Source organism: Buteo buteo, chromosome 3 (genome assembly GCF_964188355.1).
Source record: "Buteo buteo chromosome 3, bButBut1.hap1.1, whole genome shotgun sequence".
NCBI lineage: Eukaryota > Metazoa > Chordata > Aves > Accipitriformes > Accipitridae > Buteo > Buteo buteo.
Window position 1 is genome coordinate 23,113,523 of NC_134173.1, and position 15,380 is coordinate 23,128,902.

The 15,380-nt window shown below is 40.5% G+C and overlaps 1 protein-coding gene across 3 annotated transcripts in view; it reads right to left on the reverse strand.

Annotated features, from left to right (window-relative positions):
- The window catches only part of SMCHD1 (structural maintenance of chromosomes flexible hinge domain containing 1), a 92,269-nt gene that overhangs the window by 65,394 nt on the left and 11,495 nt on the right, over positions 1-15,380 (reverse strand). For 2 of the 3 annotated variants that reach the window (XR_012649758.1, XM_075023082.1), the window contains exons 2-5: positions 13,711-13,786; positions 13,087-13,248; positions 1,284-1,366; positions 1,035-1,165 (exon numbers count right to left, since the gene is read on the reverse strand). Coding sequence is in view for 1 of the 3 variants with exons in the window: in XM_075023082.1 (XP_074879183.1) it covers positions 1,035-1,165; positions 1,284-1,366; positions 13,087-13,248; positions 13,711-13,786 (452 nt within the window). In the remaining 2 variants the exon portion in view is untranslated. Of the gene's footprint in view, positions 1-1,034; positions 1,166-1,283; positions 1,367-13,086; positions 13,249-13,710; positions 13,787-15,380 lie in introns of those variants that run through there. The other variant, XM_075023083.1, reaches the window with a different exon arrangement.

Genomic DNA, 15,380 nt, shown 5'->3' on the forward strand with positions numbered 1-15,380 from the left:
ATCATAGCTGTCCCAAATGAAAACAAGGTGTAGATAGTATCCTGCTGTAATTTACAGCTGTGCTCCTATTGAATGGTACCAGCCCACAGGTTAAACTTGTAGCTTAAAAATACTACACATTTCTACTGTTACTAAATTCAGCTACAGCAATTTTAAAAAGCAGGGAATTTCTTTACAAATTACTAGATGACTCCGAATCACTTCATATGCACGTATCTCCAGTTCTCTGACAGATATTAGTTGTTCTATTTTGACGTACTTCTAATACAAAAAAGCCCCCTCCTCAGCTATATTATCACTTTCCACTGTCCCATTACTTTTTACGCTACTTTCTCATAGGACAAATTAGTTATGATTGAGGCTGTGATCCTTATCTTCACATTTACTGCCCTAGGCTTAAGGTATTTAAAAAGTGACTAAAGCTCAAGAACTGTACTTAACTGCTTCTCTGGAATTTCCTACACTAGGGTTAAGTCTGGCTGTGGAGGTTGAAGAGCTCTTGAGAACAGATTCAAAACTGTAAAATGAATTCATATAAACCCACCATAAACCGCCACTTTCTTCTTTAAATGCAAAGCATTTATTTTGCCTAGCCACCTTCAAAAATTACAGACATCTTCAGGTATAATTTTGCATTACATTGTACACAATTATGATTAAAGAAAAAGTAGCGTAACAGACATTGAATGCATTGCTTAATGCGCTACTGAAAGGCTTTCAGGTATCAGATGAACACACTATAAAAAAACCCTCCCCAGAACACAGAATGCCCCTAATTGTACATAGGCAAGTCAAAGACAGCTTAGAAAAGGCTGTTAGAATAAAAACATGTTCTCAGAGTTTCATAATATTAGAAAAGCAGTTTTGTGTTATGAAGCTTCTCTGTTTCCTACCTACAAAAATGTCTATTTATATGTAATCATGGAATGACAGGTTTCAGCTAAGTGTTGGCATAGAGGTATGTGTTAAAATGATATTCTGTGAACCTTCGCAGAGTCTACTAATTGTTGTAAAAATGATTAAAACTTTCTAACCTCTCGAAGTCACCTTGTCTTGTAAACTTTGACAATCTGTATACGGCCCAGTTGTTAAGCTGTTTAGAAGTCATTCCCCTTCCATTATCGATCACAGCAACAGCTGGTTTTCCGTGGGAATCATCAAACAACTGTTTTGGGGAAAAAAACAACCACAACAGCAAAAAAAGAAGCACCAGGGAAAAAAAAACCGGATAATGCAAACTATGCCAACTACACCTGAAAAAAAGTAGAATATTTCTATCTTACCAGTTTTATCTGTATGCTCCGAATACCAGTATTTCGGGATGTAGCTGACAGAGAATTGTCAATCAACTCAGCAAGGGCAAATGCTAAAGAAATTGAAGAAAAATAACCCCATTAAAATCTTGTTCTCAAAAGACAGCACTCAAAAAACAGACACATATTCACAGTAGTTTGTTCTGAGCAATTAAGATAACACATTCCGTAAACACAGACAAGAGCTAAGCACTGTCAGAATGATCAAAATTAGATAACATCTTGATTTAAAAAAAACCAAAAAAACACAAAAAAACTTTTGCACATATACTTTATGATTTGTTTTCTCACTGAACCTCTCACACCTCTGTTGATGGTAAGGACACAATTATTGGAAGTACCTAGGAACAGTGAGGAACTAACAGGTTCCTTACCACAAGACAAACTTGTCCTTTTCCATGATTGGGAATGAATTTGTATGATTCACATGAAAGTCCAAAGTATGTAAAGAACTGACTTTGACTTGTTAAAATATTGAGGGAAGAATGAACTCATTGAAAAAACCTGAATGGAAATGTTGCACAACTTCCAAAATAGAAAGTTATTTGTTTACAACAAGAACAGAAAGAAAACTGTAAAAATCGTTGAAGAATTCAGTGAATGGTTGTATTGGGTTTGTGTGGCGGGGTTTTGGTAGTGGGGGACGCAAGGGTGGCTTCTGTGAGAAGCTGCTCGAAGCTTCCCCGGCTCCAAGTTGGACCCGACTCTGGCCCAGGCCAAGCCCATCAGCACCTCTGGGAGAACAGATTTAAGAAGGGGAACCTGCAGCAGGGGAGGAAATTGGAATGTGAGAGGAACACCTATGCAGACACCCAGGTCAGTGAAGAAGGAGGGGGAGAAGGTGCTCCAGGTGCTGGAGCAGAGATTCCCCTCCAGCCCATGGTGAAGACCATGGTGAGGCAGGCTGTCCCCCTGCAGCCCATGGAGGTCCACGGTGGAGCAGATATCCACCTGCAGCCCGTGGAGGACCCCACGCTGGAGCAGGTAGATGCCTGAAGGATGCTGTGACCTGTGGGAAGCCGATGCTGGAGCAGGCTCCTGGCAGGATCTGTGGACCCATGGAGAGAGGAGCCCATGCTGGAGCAGGTTTTCTGGCAGGACTTGTGACCCTGTGGGGGACCCACGCTGGAGCAGTCTGTGCCTGAAGGACTGAAGCCCACAGAAGGGACCCACCCTGGAGCAGTTTGTGAAGAACTGCAGCCCTTGGGACGGACCCACGTTGGAGAAGTTCATGGAGGACTGTCTCCCATTGGAGGGACCCCACGCTGGAGCAGGGGAAGAGTGTCAGGAGTCCTGCCCCTGAGGAGGATGAAGCGGCAGAGACAACTTGTGATGAGCTGATCCCAGCCCCCATTCCCCGTCCTCCTATGCCACCAGGGGGAGGAGATAGAGAAAATCAGGAGTGGAGCTGTGCCCGGGAAGGAGGGAGGGGTTTTAAGATTTTTTTTTTTATTATTTGAGTGGTAACAAATTAAATTGATTTTGGTCTGTCCGTCCGTCCCCCGTCCCCAAGTCGAGTCTGGGTTTTGCCCATAACCATAACTGGTGAGTGATCCCTCCCTGTCCTTGTCTCAACTCACAAGCTTTTTGTTATATTTTCTCCACCACGGAGGGGGGAGGAGCGAGCAAGCAGCCTCATGGTGTTTTGCTGCCAACTGGGCCTAAACCATGACAATGGTAAATACAACCAAAGTTCTGTCAGATACATGGCAATACACAGCAGAAATAGCCAGCCAAACTACTTGCACAAGTCTGTTTTTTCTAAACATTAATACTTGGAACCCTTGCCTAATTCAAGTTAGGAATACCTAACTTTAGTGAAAAATTGCATTAATTAAGGACTGCAGCATCAATCTGAAAAAAATACATCAAGTTTGGATTAATTCACTCCAATTGGTCAGCCCTAGTAAACAGACATTTCCATTCAGTCTCTCTGATAAGGAAGTTTTATTCCCTACAATTTGCAAGGTTCTTCAGAATGCTACAGTACAAATTACACTGGCCATACACTTCAGACATGCAAAAGAAATCCCTTGAGTATTAATATCATACAGCAACACTGAAGCATTTTGCATTTTCCTTCAAGTTGTTTCTGAAGTATAAAAACAGTTCTTGGTTTCTCTGCAACTTTCTTCACTGCTAACAGGAGCTGAGCATCAGTTATGTGATCCATACTTATTATTCCATATGAAATAACGAAGGCCCTTCATCAACACATGAAACTGGTTAGGCATGCCCTTAGAGATGTTGTAAATGAGGAGCCTCAGCTGCAGTACACTTACCCATGCTCAAAATTGTTATTTGCTCTAATAGTCAATTTTAGTACATAATAAACAAAAGTAGACAGTTTAATATAGCTGTTTAGCAAATTTTAATTACTGCTGTGTTGCAGAATTTCATAAATTACCTCACTAGGGTCTCAGAGTGAGAATTAGTAACATTAGAAAAAAGATACCAGTAACGTCATTACAGAATTGGATATAAAAGTTATTCTGTTTGTAGTCTTGATCATTGTGGTCTCTTTAGGACTGAAGGGTTATGATCAGATGTAGTACGAGAACATTTGGACTACTTTAAAGGCCTTTGTGGGAGTAATATGAACACACGCAGTACACTCAGAGTAAGAATCCTCCTTTTCCCTGTGTCACCTATTGCAGAGTACTGCCAAGATCAAGAATTGACTTAAATATATATGAAAAGTTTCTCACAAAAACCTGAAGCTTGTTCACTCTCTTTTAGAGAGAATAATGATTTAAAGCACCCTAGCAAGCTGCTTTAGCAATAACACGACAGAGGAAAATGTAGGAAAAAATTTACTTTTCCCTTAGTAGTAAACTTCGCTTTACTACTAAAAAAACCCCAACAGACTTCAAAAAGACAACATTGAGATCCCATATTTTAATCACTTCTCTGACTCATAAATAAATATGCCTCAGGCTCTTGGGCAACAGTATGCAAGGACAGAAAACAGCAAATGTACGTTGATGATACTGCCAGATGGATCCAAACAAAAGTTCAACCTGTTTTTAAACTACAGCAAGTTGTCAAGAAACTCTGTTATCTAGGCCCATGGACATTGACAGGCATGATCAAAGTCTTTTTCTCTCCTGTGGATATACTTGCTTCCTGTTTCAGTACTTCTGAACACAAATAAATCTGTCAAAGATGCTGCTATATTTTACATTCAAACCACTTTGTAAAATGCAGTATTTTTACATGTGGATGGCAGATTTGACCTTGATACAAAATCTCTGGATGACACAAGAGGTTATCATTGGAGTTATGTACAGGGAAATGATCATAATATGAGGCAACAGAAGTGGAAAATGTCTTTCATGAAGAAAAAGAAGGAAAAGGAAAAGAAATTGTGTGTGAGGAACTAAAGGAAAACTGAACATACATATGCATTATCTATTTTTCATCTCATATTATTATTCTGAAGCCCGCTGAGAGAAGGAAAAATGGGTTTTCCTACCAAGGGAATGTTCAGCATTTCATGGGAGATGAGCTGTAGCTACAACTTACGTGAACACTTACAGTAAGTGCAGTATTGAATGACTTCATATTCATAAAGATCTTACAAGATGTAACAGTTCCTTCTGACAAACCAACTGTTTGATTGCAGTGCTGTTTATTACCATGAAAACAAAGTGAGAGTTGGATTATTAAGCACATACTGGGGAATTCCTCCAATGTAGAACAGTAACAGTCCTCAGTGTGTATTAATTTTATTTCTTGATTTAATAATTTAAATATTGCTTTAAAAAAACCTAACAAACCTAAACAGCAACACTGAAACCAAAACTCTTTAAAAATGTACTTCTAAACTGAAAACTTGTTTAAACATTTGTATTCTTGACATAAGAAGCCATAAAAACAGAAGAAGGAACTTCAAGTTCTATTCTAGAACTTGATGACCATGCAATATCTTGCATTTAACACACAAACCTGTTTGTTTAAATGCTACCATAAGTAAAGCTGAATGGATGACACTTGACTCTTTGACACTAAAATACTTTTTCTTCTGAGACTTTTTTAAAAAAAGGAATAGGGATAGGCAGTTTTGATAAAGAGCTACAGAAAAATGAATACAAGAAACCATAGGCTACGTATACCTCTTCAAAGCTTAACAGTTCTAATACAAGGTGGTTATAGTAACAACAACTATACGACAGAGGACTAGACTTCTCCATTTTTCTACCCTTCATCTCTCAGTTCTTGCAGTATAGGCCCTTGCTTCCAATTTCCAGCTCTCATCATCTTCTTGTCCCACAAGTTTTATTGTGGTAATATTAACTAAATAGTATTAACTCCTTTCTAGCAATGTTATATGTATTTAAAAGGGAAACATGAATGTATAGTAGCAAAATCCCTTGGTTTTGCAGCATTAAATAATCGAAGGTTCTGTGTCCACACCATTGCACTCAACACCTCACATCATCTTCACATGCCACAGAATTAACAATTTTCTTTTGTTCGTTGTTTTTCTGTCCCAGTGTATGGGCTACATGTGTTTTGATATTGCTTCCTACTTATACCCTCATGCTCAAGTACTTTTTTTTTAAATTAAAAAAAAAATTATTTTTAAAAAATAAAAAAAAAGTCATGCAATGTGGTTGCTAAAGGTTCACTCCTTCAAATCAAGGCTGAACTGCTCTACAGTTTCAGGAACATACTATGGTTTGACTGCCAGAAGTGCTCATTTGAATCTCATCAAATTCTGTGACTGAAAGAATGGAAATGCTTCCAGTTAACATTAATCTAGCAATGAGAACAATATTTCTACCTGCAACTTTTGAAATACTATGCATTTACCTAAAAAAAGCTATTGTCACACTTTTTTTCCTATGAGTCAGCATTAATGTCTGTAAACTAAATAATTCATAGAATCGTAGAACAATCCAGGTCGAAAGATCGTCTCGTCCAACCTTTTATGGGAAAGGGAGCCTAGATGAGATTATCTAAGCACCCTGTCCAATTGCATCTTGAAAACCTTCAGTGATGGGGACTCTACCACATCCCTGATGTTGTTCCAATGAATGATTGTTCTCACTGTAAAAAAATGTCTGTCTTACATCAAGATGAAACCTCTCCCAGATGCAACCTGTACCCATTGCCCCTTGTCTTCTGCACGTGAAAAGAGGGCCTCCATTCTCTTGGTAGCTGCCCTGTAAGTACTGGAATACTGTGATGAGGTGTCCCCTGAGCCTTCTCCAGGAAAAAAGACCTAACTCCTTCAGTCTTTCCTCACAAGGCAGGTTCTTCAGCCCTTTGATCATTTTATGGTCCTCCTTTAGACCCTCTCCAGTCTGTCCACAACTTTTTTGACCTGGGGACCAGGACTGGACACAGCACTCCAGGCATGGCTTGACCAGTGCTAAGTGGGATGATCACATCTCTATCTCTGATAGTAACACCCCTGCAGAAGCAGCCCAGGATCTGATTTGCCTTTGTTGCTGCAGTGGTACTCTCCTGACTCACGTTCAGCTGGGTGTCCACCAGGACCCCCAGGTCCCTTTCAGCAAGACCCAAGCCTGTACTGGGCTCTTTGGTTATGTCATCCCAGGTGCAAGACTTTGTACTTGTCTTTGTTAAACTTCATACAGTTCTTGCTTGCCCACTCTTCCTGCCTGTTCAGGTCTTTTTGTAAGACGGCTCTCCCTTCTGATGCGTTCGCGTCGCTATTCAGTTTAGCATCATCAGCGACACTGATAAAATCACAACAAAGAAGTATCTCATCCTACTGCTTTTGTTCTTTTTTTCTCTTGCAGCCTCCACCATATATGGAAAAACACAGCTTTTAACAAATAACTTCAGAGTCCCTTGAGCCCAAGATAAGAATGGAAGAAGAAACAGTACAAACCATTTGCCAATTAAAAAAACAAAAATCTGACAGATAAAATTAGCAGAAAAGTCAAGCAGCTAGAGATCAGAGTAGCCTAAGATAAGATGCTAACCAACTACCCCAGCATGGCTTCAGCATCCCTAACGTACCTCCCAGTAAGCCACAGTGCATTTCACTGAAACACGACACAGGAGCTAAGGGTACGATTTTACAGTGTTTCATTTTCAGCAGAAAGAACTACCACTGTTCAGCTTGAAGATCTATCACTGCAGCACAAATACAATGATGAGGTATGATATCTGCCAGCTTCATACAGTTATATTCTCCAAATGAACTGCCCCACTGCTGACAACTCTTTGCTATGCAATCAACAATTTTACTGTCATGAAGAGTAGAGGGAACAAAAAAACCTTGACATATAAAGAAAAGGAAAATGTAGGTTTGACACACACAACCCACCCTGATCCATCCACCAATCCTTATTGATCTATACCTTCGTGGCTTTCCCTCTTTTACTTTAAACCCTTTTGGTACTTTGTTCCTGTGTTACTAAGTTTTTGCCCTTGGTGGGCATTCTTAATAGTTGCCCTGGATGGTTCACAACAGCTGGTTGATCTCCAAGGACTACCTCCTCAAAGAATAAGAGTAGTTCAATCCACTGTACAGAAACTAAAGTAAGTGTGGCAGAAGGCCAGAACTGATAAGACTACTGACCAAGTTCAAATGCTGATGGGAAGTATGCATAAGGTTAAAGAGGGGATGGGGAACCAAGCAGGAATACAGAGACACTGACAAAGTGTCAAACAGACAGTCAAGGGAAGTGATTCTCCCTCTCTATCCAGTCCTTGTGAGACTGCATTCTGAGTACTGTGTCTAGCTTGAGGCTTCTCTGAAAAAGACACTGAAATACTCAAGTGAGTCTAGAGGACTCCTCCAGATAATCAGAGGGCTTGAGCACCAGACATGCAAGGAGAGGCTGCTGAGAGGACTGGGATTGTTCAGACTTAAGAGAAGGCTATGGGAAACCTTACTGCTGTCTTATTGCTAGGAGGGTGCAAAGATGAAGCCAGACTCTTCTCAGGTGTACACTGGTAGAACAGGAAGCAATGGATGAAAGTTGGAACATGGAAAATTAATTAGACAAAGATGTATTTATTTTATAATCAAATACTGGAACAGGCTGCCACCACAGGTTGGGGAATTTCTACTCTTTGAAGATACTCAAAAGTCAACTGGTCTTGCCCAGTCACCTAATCTAATTGACTTTGCTTTGAGCAGGGGTTAGATGACATGACCTCCAGAGATTCCTTCTGACCTAAATTATTCTAGGATGCCATGTAATATTTCCACATGCCCAAGATCACCCAACATTTCCCTGAAAAGTCCCTGGATTGTTACTGCAGGTAACGATTACCATACAATGTCATTCATTTTCAACAGTGTCAGGTTCACCCATCAATTCAGTGTCACAAGGAAGTAAAATAGTAATTAGCCTTCCTTTACAAAAGTCTTGAGCTGAACTACAGAAGCAGAAGCATCAAGCTCAATTTAAGAAACTATGCATAGATACGGAATGCTTTGGCTAGTTTGCACTGCTGTACCTCAGTTTTATTCACTTTGTTCAAAAAGTAAACACAAAAGCTTTAATTAAGTAGAACAGAATGTACATGCCTGGAAAAATGGACTCCTGAGATTCATGACTGGTATAGAAAATGTGAACAAGAGATGACAGAATCCTAGAATGGTTTAGGTCAGAAGGCACGTTCAAAGATCATGTAGTTCCAAGCCCCCTGCCATGGGCAGGGATGTCTTCAACCAGATCAGATTGCTCAAAGCCCCATCCAACCTGACCTTGAACACTTCCAATGATGGGGCATCCACAACTTCTCTGGGCAACCTGTTCCAGTTCTCACCACCCTTATAGTAAAGAATTTCTTCCTTATGTCCAACCTAAATCTACCCTCTTTCAGTTTAAAACTGCTACCCCATGTCCTGTTACTACAGGCCCTGGTAAAATGTCTCTCTCCATCTTTCTTATAAGCCCCTTTAGATACTGAAAGGCTGCAGCTTCCCCGGAGCCTTGCCTTCTCCAGGCTGAAAAACCCCAACTCTCTCAGCCTTTCTTCATATGACAGGTGTTCCAACCCTCTGATCATTTTCATGGCCCTCTTCTGGACTTACTCTAACAGGTCCGTATCTGTCTTGTGCTGGGGCCCCAGAGCTGGAGGCAGTACTCCAGCTGGGGTCTCACAAGAGCAGAGTAGAGTGGGAGAATCACCTCCCTCAACTTGCTGGCCACATTACTTCTTACACAGCCCAGGATACAATTGGGTTTCTGGGCTGCAAGCGCACGTTGTCAGCTCACGTCTAATTTTTGACTGACCAGTACCGCCACGTCCTTCTCTGCAGGACTACTCTCAACCCATTCAGCCCCCAGTCTGTATTGATATTGGGGATTGCTCTGACCCAGGTGCATGACCTTGCACTTGGCCTTGTTGAGTCTTATGAGGTTCACACTGGCCCGCTTCTCAAGCCTGTGAAGGTCCCTCTGGATGGCATCCCTTCCTTCAAGTGAGTATCAACCACACCACTCAGCTTGGTGTCATCTGCAAACTTGCTGAGGGTGCTCTCAATCCCACTATGTCATTAATAAAAATACTGAAAAGTACTGGTTCCAATACAGACCCCTAAGGGACACCACTTGTTACTGATCTCCATTTGGACATTGAGCCTTTGACTGCAAGTCTTTGGATGTGGCCATCCAGCCAATTTCTTACCCATCAAACAGTTCATCCATCAAACCCGTATCTCTCCAGTTTAGCTACAAGGATGTTGTGTGGGACCTTATCAAAGGCCTTACAGAAAGAAGGTAGATGACATCAGTTGCTCTTCCCTTATCCATCAACACAGTCACTCCATTGTAGAAAGTCAATGGATTAGTCAGGCACGATCTGCCCTTGGTGAAGCCATGTTGGCTGTCTCTAATCACCTCCCTGTCATCCATATGCTTTGATATAGCTTCCAGGAAGATGTTGCATGACATTACTGAGCACTGTGGTGAGGCCGAGTGGTCCACAGTTCCCAGAGTTCTCCTTTTTAAAAGTGAGTGTGATGTTTGCCTTTTTCCAGCCACTGGAGACTTAGTGACTACATCTGCCAGTTCCCTCCAGACCCTGGGATGCACCTCATTGGGTCCCATGGACTTGTACATTCAGGTTCCTCAGATGGTCTTGAACCCGATCTTCTCCTACAATGAGTGGGACTTCATTCTCCCAGTCCCTGCCTTTAGATTCAGACGTAAGAGATGTGGGAAGAACAATTGCCAGTGAAAACAGGCAAAAAAATTGTTTAGTACTTCAGTCTTCTCCATGTCAGTTGTCACTAGATCCCCTCCTTTTATTTATTGGGAGGGGGAACAATTTCTTTTCTCTTCCTTTCCTAACGTACCCGTAGAAACCCTGATTATTATTCTTCACATCCTTTACCAAATTCAGCTCCAGCTGTGCCTTAGCTTTGCTGATCCCACCCCTACATTCCCAGGCAACATCCCTATATTATTCCCAGGATGCATGCCCCTGCTTCCACTGCTTATACATTTCCCTCTTGTGTTTTACTTTGACCAGAAGATCCTGACTCAGTCATGCTAGTCTCCTGCCTTCCTTGCCTGACATCTTGCATATGGGAATCAATAGTTCTTGTGCTCTTAAGCAAAAAAGTCTTTAAATAGCTGCCAGCTGTCTTCTACTCCTTTATCCCTGAGGGCTGTTTCCCAGGGTGTCCCATCCACCACTCCCTTAAACAACTGAATGTTCGGTTTCCTAAGGTTTAGAGTCCCGACTATGCTTTTCACCTAGCCTATATCCCTCAAGACCATGAATTCCACCAGGGCATGATCACTACAGCCCAGGCAACTACCAGTCTTGACCTTTCCAATAAGTTCCTCTGCATTAGTGAGCAACAGGTCCACTAATGTATCTCCTCTGGTTAGGCTTTCTATCACCTAGATTAGGAAGTTATCCTGAAGAGTCTCCTTGACTGCTTGTAGCTTGCTGTGCTGCTTTTCCAGGGGATGTCAGGGTGATTGAAGTCCCCTAACGCAATCAGGGCCTGCAAGCATGATGCTTCCTGTAGTTGAAGTAAGAATGCTTTATCGACATCCTCCCCTTGAACAGGTGGCCTGTAGTAAACACAAACCACAATGTTTCCTTTGTTGGCTTGGTCTCTAATTTTCAGGGATAAGCTCTCGACTTGTACACTGCTGTTTTTAAAAAAAAACAGCTCTGTGCAGTCAATCCATTTTGGTTTTTTATAGCGAGGGCAACCCCTCCACCTTTCCTTTCTTGCCTGTCCCTCCCGAACAGTTTATAGCCATCAACTGCAGCACTCCAATCATGTGAGTCATCCCATCAAGTTTCAGTGACAGCAATCAGATCATAGCTTTCCAGCTGTACAGTGGCTTCCAGCTCCTCCTGTTTGTTATCCATGCTGCATGCATTGGTATAGAGACACTTTAGCTGGACTGCTAACTGTCTCACCTTTTTGGTGGAACCTTTTTGGAGGGTTAGTGTCATTCCTTACTACTCCAGTAGGTGTGCTAATCCACCCCAGTCCTTGTGAGTACGCTGTTGTCATGGCTTTGCACCCCAGCCCCCAAGTTTGTTAGTTTAAAGCATGATTCACTAGGTCAGCCAATCTGCCGGCAATGCTTTATGATATCTCCCAGCATTCAAAGTATGGTCAACAGGTGAAAAAAATGGTAACTAGCTCAACATGTACAAAAAGGCAGGACACTTCACATCACATGCAATTAAGCTGGTGACTCAATACCACAAAACATTGTGAATACTAAAGATGTTATGATGGTTCATAAAGTAACTGGACAAGTTCATGGAAAAGAGCAGTCCACAGACATGAACTCAAAAGTCCGCAAATCACTTTTGTTGCATCTTTGCATGGCCTTTCTGTTTTCCTAGTATTTCTCAGGTATCTAACACTCGCTGCTGGTGGGAACAAAGCATAGACCTAGACAGAATGCTTTGTGTGGTCTAATACAGCAATTCCTGTGCACAGAGATACACATATAGCTGACCACACTCTTAGTGCACTTTGAGCACAGTTTCTCCAAACCTGAACCAAGACAGTGTCTTTGGCAGGGCAGGGAAAAAACTAAGTGCAGAAAGAGGGAGGGGGCAAAAGGAGACTGGTACTTAAAAATACAGTTGCTATTTATAGACATTGTTGAGATTGTTATGAAACAGAAATCACTGGGGGAATGGTATAATGCTTGAGTCTTAATGTTTGCATTTTTTTTCTGTACAATTGTGAGCCTGCTGTACCTACAATGTACATATAAAGTAATTATAGCCACAGACAATTTTCAGAGAAGCTGTAAGCAGAAATTTTTTTTTTTTTTCAATAAAACAATAGGACATACTAGTTACATATTTAATATACTGGTTAGATAAAAACTAAAGCAGCACCTTTTTAAAGAAATACTTGCTCCTGTTGGTAAGTTAAGCCCTGTAGAAGCACAGATGGGAGAGCAGACAGTAGCTCATACAAAAACTGTTCACCAGTTTCAAACACAAAGTCTATTGTGAGTACAGGAGACAAAAACCTGATAACAGAAATGCTGACCTGTCTGAATGACATCCGCAAGTTTATTATCAAGACTAAATTCATTTTACTTCTAAAATATTCAAACTTCTTAAAGAAGCATTTGAGGAGGTAACTCTGTAAATCTGGATTCTTACACGGCCATTTTGAGTCACTTTTAAAAGAAAAATTTGTATGAAGAACATCGTTAATTCTTCTTTCACAGTTAAGACTGTATTTTTTCACCAACTGTAACTAAAAGTTAAACTTCTCATAACCACATTATATTCATATAAACATCATTTACACAAGATTATTTTGGCAAGTACTTACGCAAAGGATTTTGCCCTTCGCTGGCATAGTACTCGTACATGCCACTTTTGACAAGCGTATCGTAGTGGGGCAGGAAGTCAATTCGCTCCTTTGTTGCCGAAAGCAGCATTTGATCAACTGACTGTAGCAGATACAAAGTCACTCCATCTTGAACAAGTTCGCCTGCAGTGAAGATGAAATATAAAGTATATTGAAGAGCACTGCACCAGGCAACTTCTGCTCTCAAAACCAGTACAGGTTTAGCCTCAGGTAACACCTATATTTTCTTAGGCATTGACTGCTCTGCATCCTAGGAACAACACTTAATTTAAAATCTTTTCACACTTCCAAGCTTAATAATGCAAGTTTTCTCAGGTGATAGCTATTTACATGCCATTTTTTCTTATCATTAACAGAATTTGTGATGGAAGGTAAAAAATTACATTGTAAAACTGTCCATCATACTAACAAGTAGTTGTTAAAAACTTGTTTGTGAAAGTCAATTTTGTAACAATTCTTGGCAAACTATTACAGGATTTTTATTTCCAGTTAATTATTGCATGTCAGAGTATAAACAATCATCATGTGGTCTTTACAATCAATATAAAAAATAGCTGTATTTATTTTGCCATCTAAGATACTTACTGAAGTTGTCTTCTGTAATTTCTTTCCTGTTTGTTGTGGTGATAACAAAGTTTTCATCAGTAGCTATGTCAAATGCCTACAAAAATTGGAGGTTAATCAGTTATGATAACTAAGTACACCCTAAAGTATTCAGATAAATGGAAAAAAAAAAAAAAAAAAGCAGTCTTTCTACTCACTTTGCCACAAACTACTGAGAGGTGACCAAATATTTTTCCCATATTAACTCAGAACACAGTTTAATTCCAGAATTTCATTTGCTTTCTCAACTTCGCCAAAACTGTCTGTACTAGCGTAGCTTGGTTTTTTACCTGCTTAAAATACGTTCTAATGAGCAACAGGAATTTTAAGGAGGAGGAACTGTCTTACAGGTAATCACCTTGAGGGCTAAGGAACTGAACAGCTCTACTGCAGACTGTGCAACTACAACAGCAATAGTCATGATCTAGAGGGTGTCCCATATTTAATTGCACTCTTCTGAGACATTAAACCACCCAACTATTTCTTAACGTCGGATACACATTAAAGTCTTTGTTCTTCAATTATACCATACATTTTAAAAAAATAATTAAGATTTCTTTTAGAAAATTCTTTACCATTAAAACACTGAAGTATATTCTTCTGAACCTAAATAATTTTTGCCACTTTGCTGCCTCCAACTTTTAAATACATTTCTGTAGCTTTGGACTTTTTATCCTGCTTTCTACGTACATTTATATGTCTCTATATCTGCCCTAATTTTTGCACCCTGACGTCCAACACTAATCTCTTTCTCAAAATAATAAACGAAATATCTGTATTTTCTCCTGACTTTCCAGGTCTTTGAAACTCAAGTAAATGTCAACTCTGGTCTTGCTTAATTCCATCAACCCTTTCAGTCCTGCAGTCATGACTCCGACAGGTGTCTTCTACACTTTTAGCCAGATTCTTCCCTGAAGCTCTTGCATTCCCTGTAGCAGCTTGTCCTCATCATTTCCCGTATCTCTTTCTTTCCATCCCTGGTACTCAGGCTCACAAAAATATTTTTAGAACACTGCTTAAGGCTTCATTAGAAGTCTGCTTTCCATCTTTCAGTTACCTTCTCCCTGGTTGTGACTCTGTTAAAGATACAGTTAGTATCCATCAGCAAAATTAGCAAAATCATCAAATTTTTCATAGCACTTGGTGCAAGCGAAATAAATGGAGATGACATAAAGAAACTGATGTTCAGACTTAAAGAGTCTGGAGTAATTATTACTTTTTAACTCTCTATGTTCATATCACTTCAACTTAACCTCTCATGTCACACAAATTTCAACATGGCAAACCTGTGCAGGAAAAAAAAGAAATTGCTCAGAGCAAGGAAAATAAGCAATAAAAAACATGGATACTGTATAACTAACCATTGTGCCATTTGAGGTTAATGGTTAATATAGAATAACTGGAGAGTTTTACATTTGAAAGCACAGATAAGCATCTTTTCCCTCCAGGTATAATTACAGCTTCCCTGTTTTCTGTTTTCTTCCACAAGCTCTCCTGCTCTCAAAACCTTGTGAAGAGTGCAGCATTTACTTTAAGGCAACAAGAAGTTAGGATGAGGTAGTGCATGCACAAGACAGCAGCCTGCTAACTGAGCAGGCGCAGCCTCCTCCTTCTGGTCCTCTCCTCTGCTCCCTGGGCGAGCCTCAACTAAG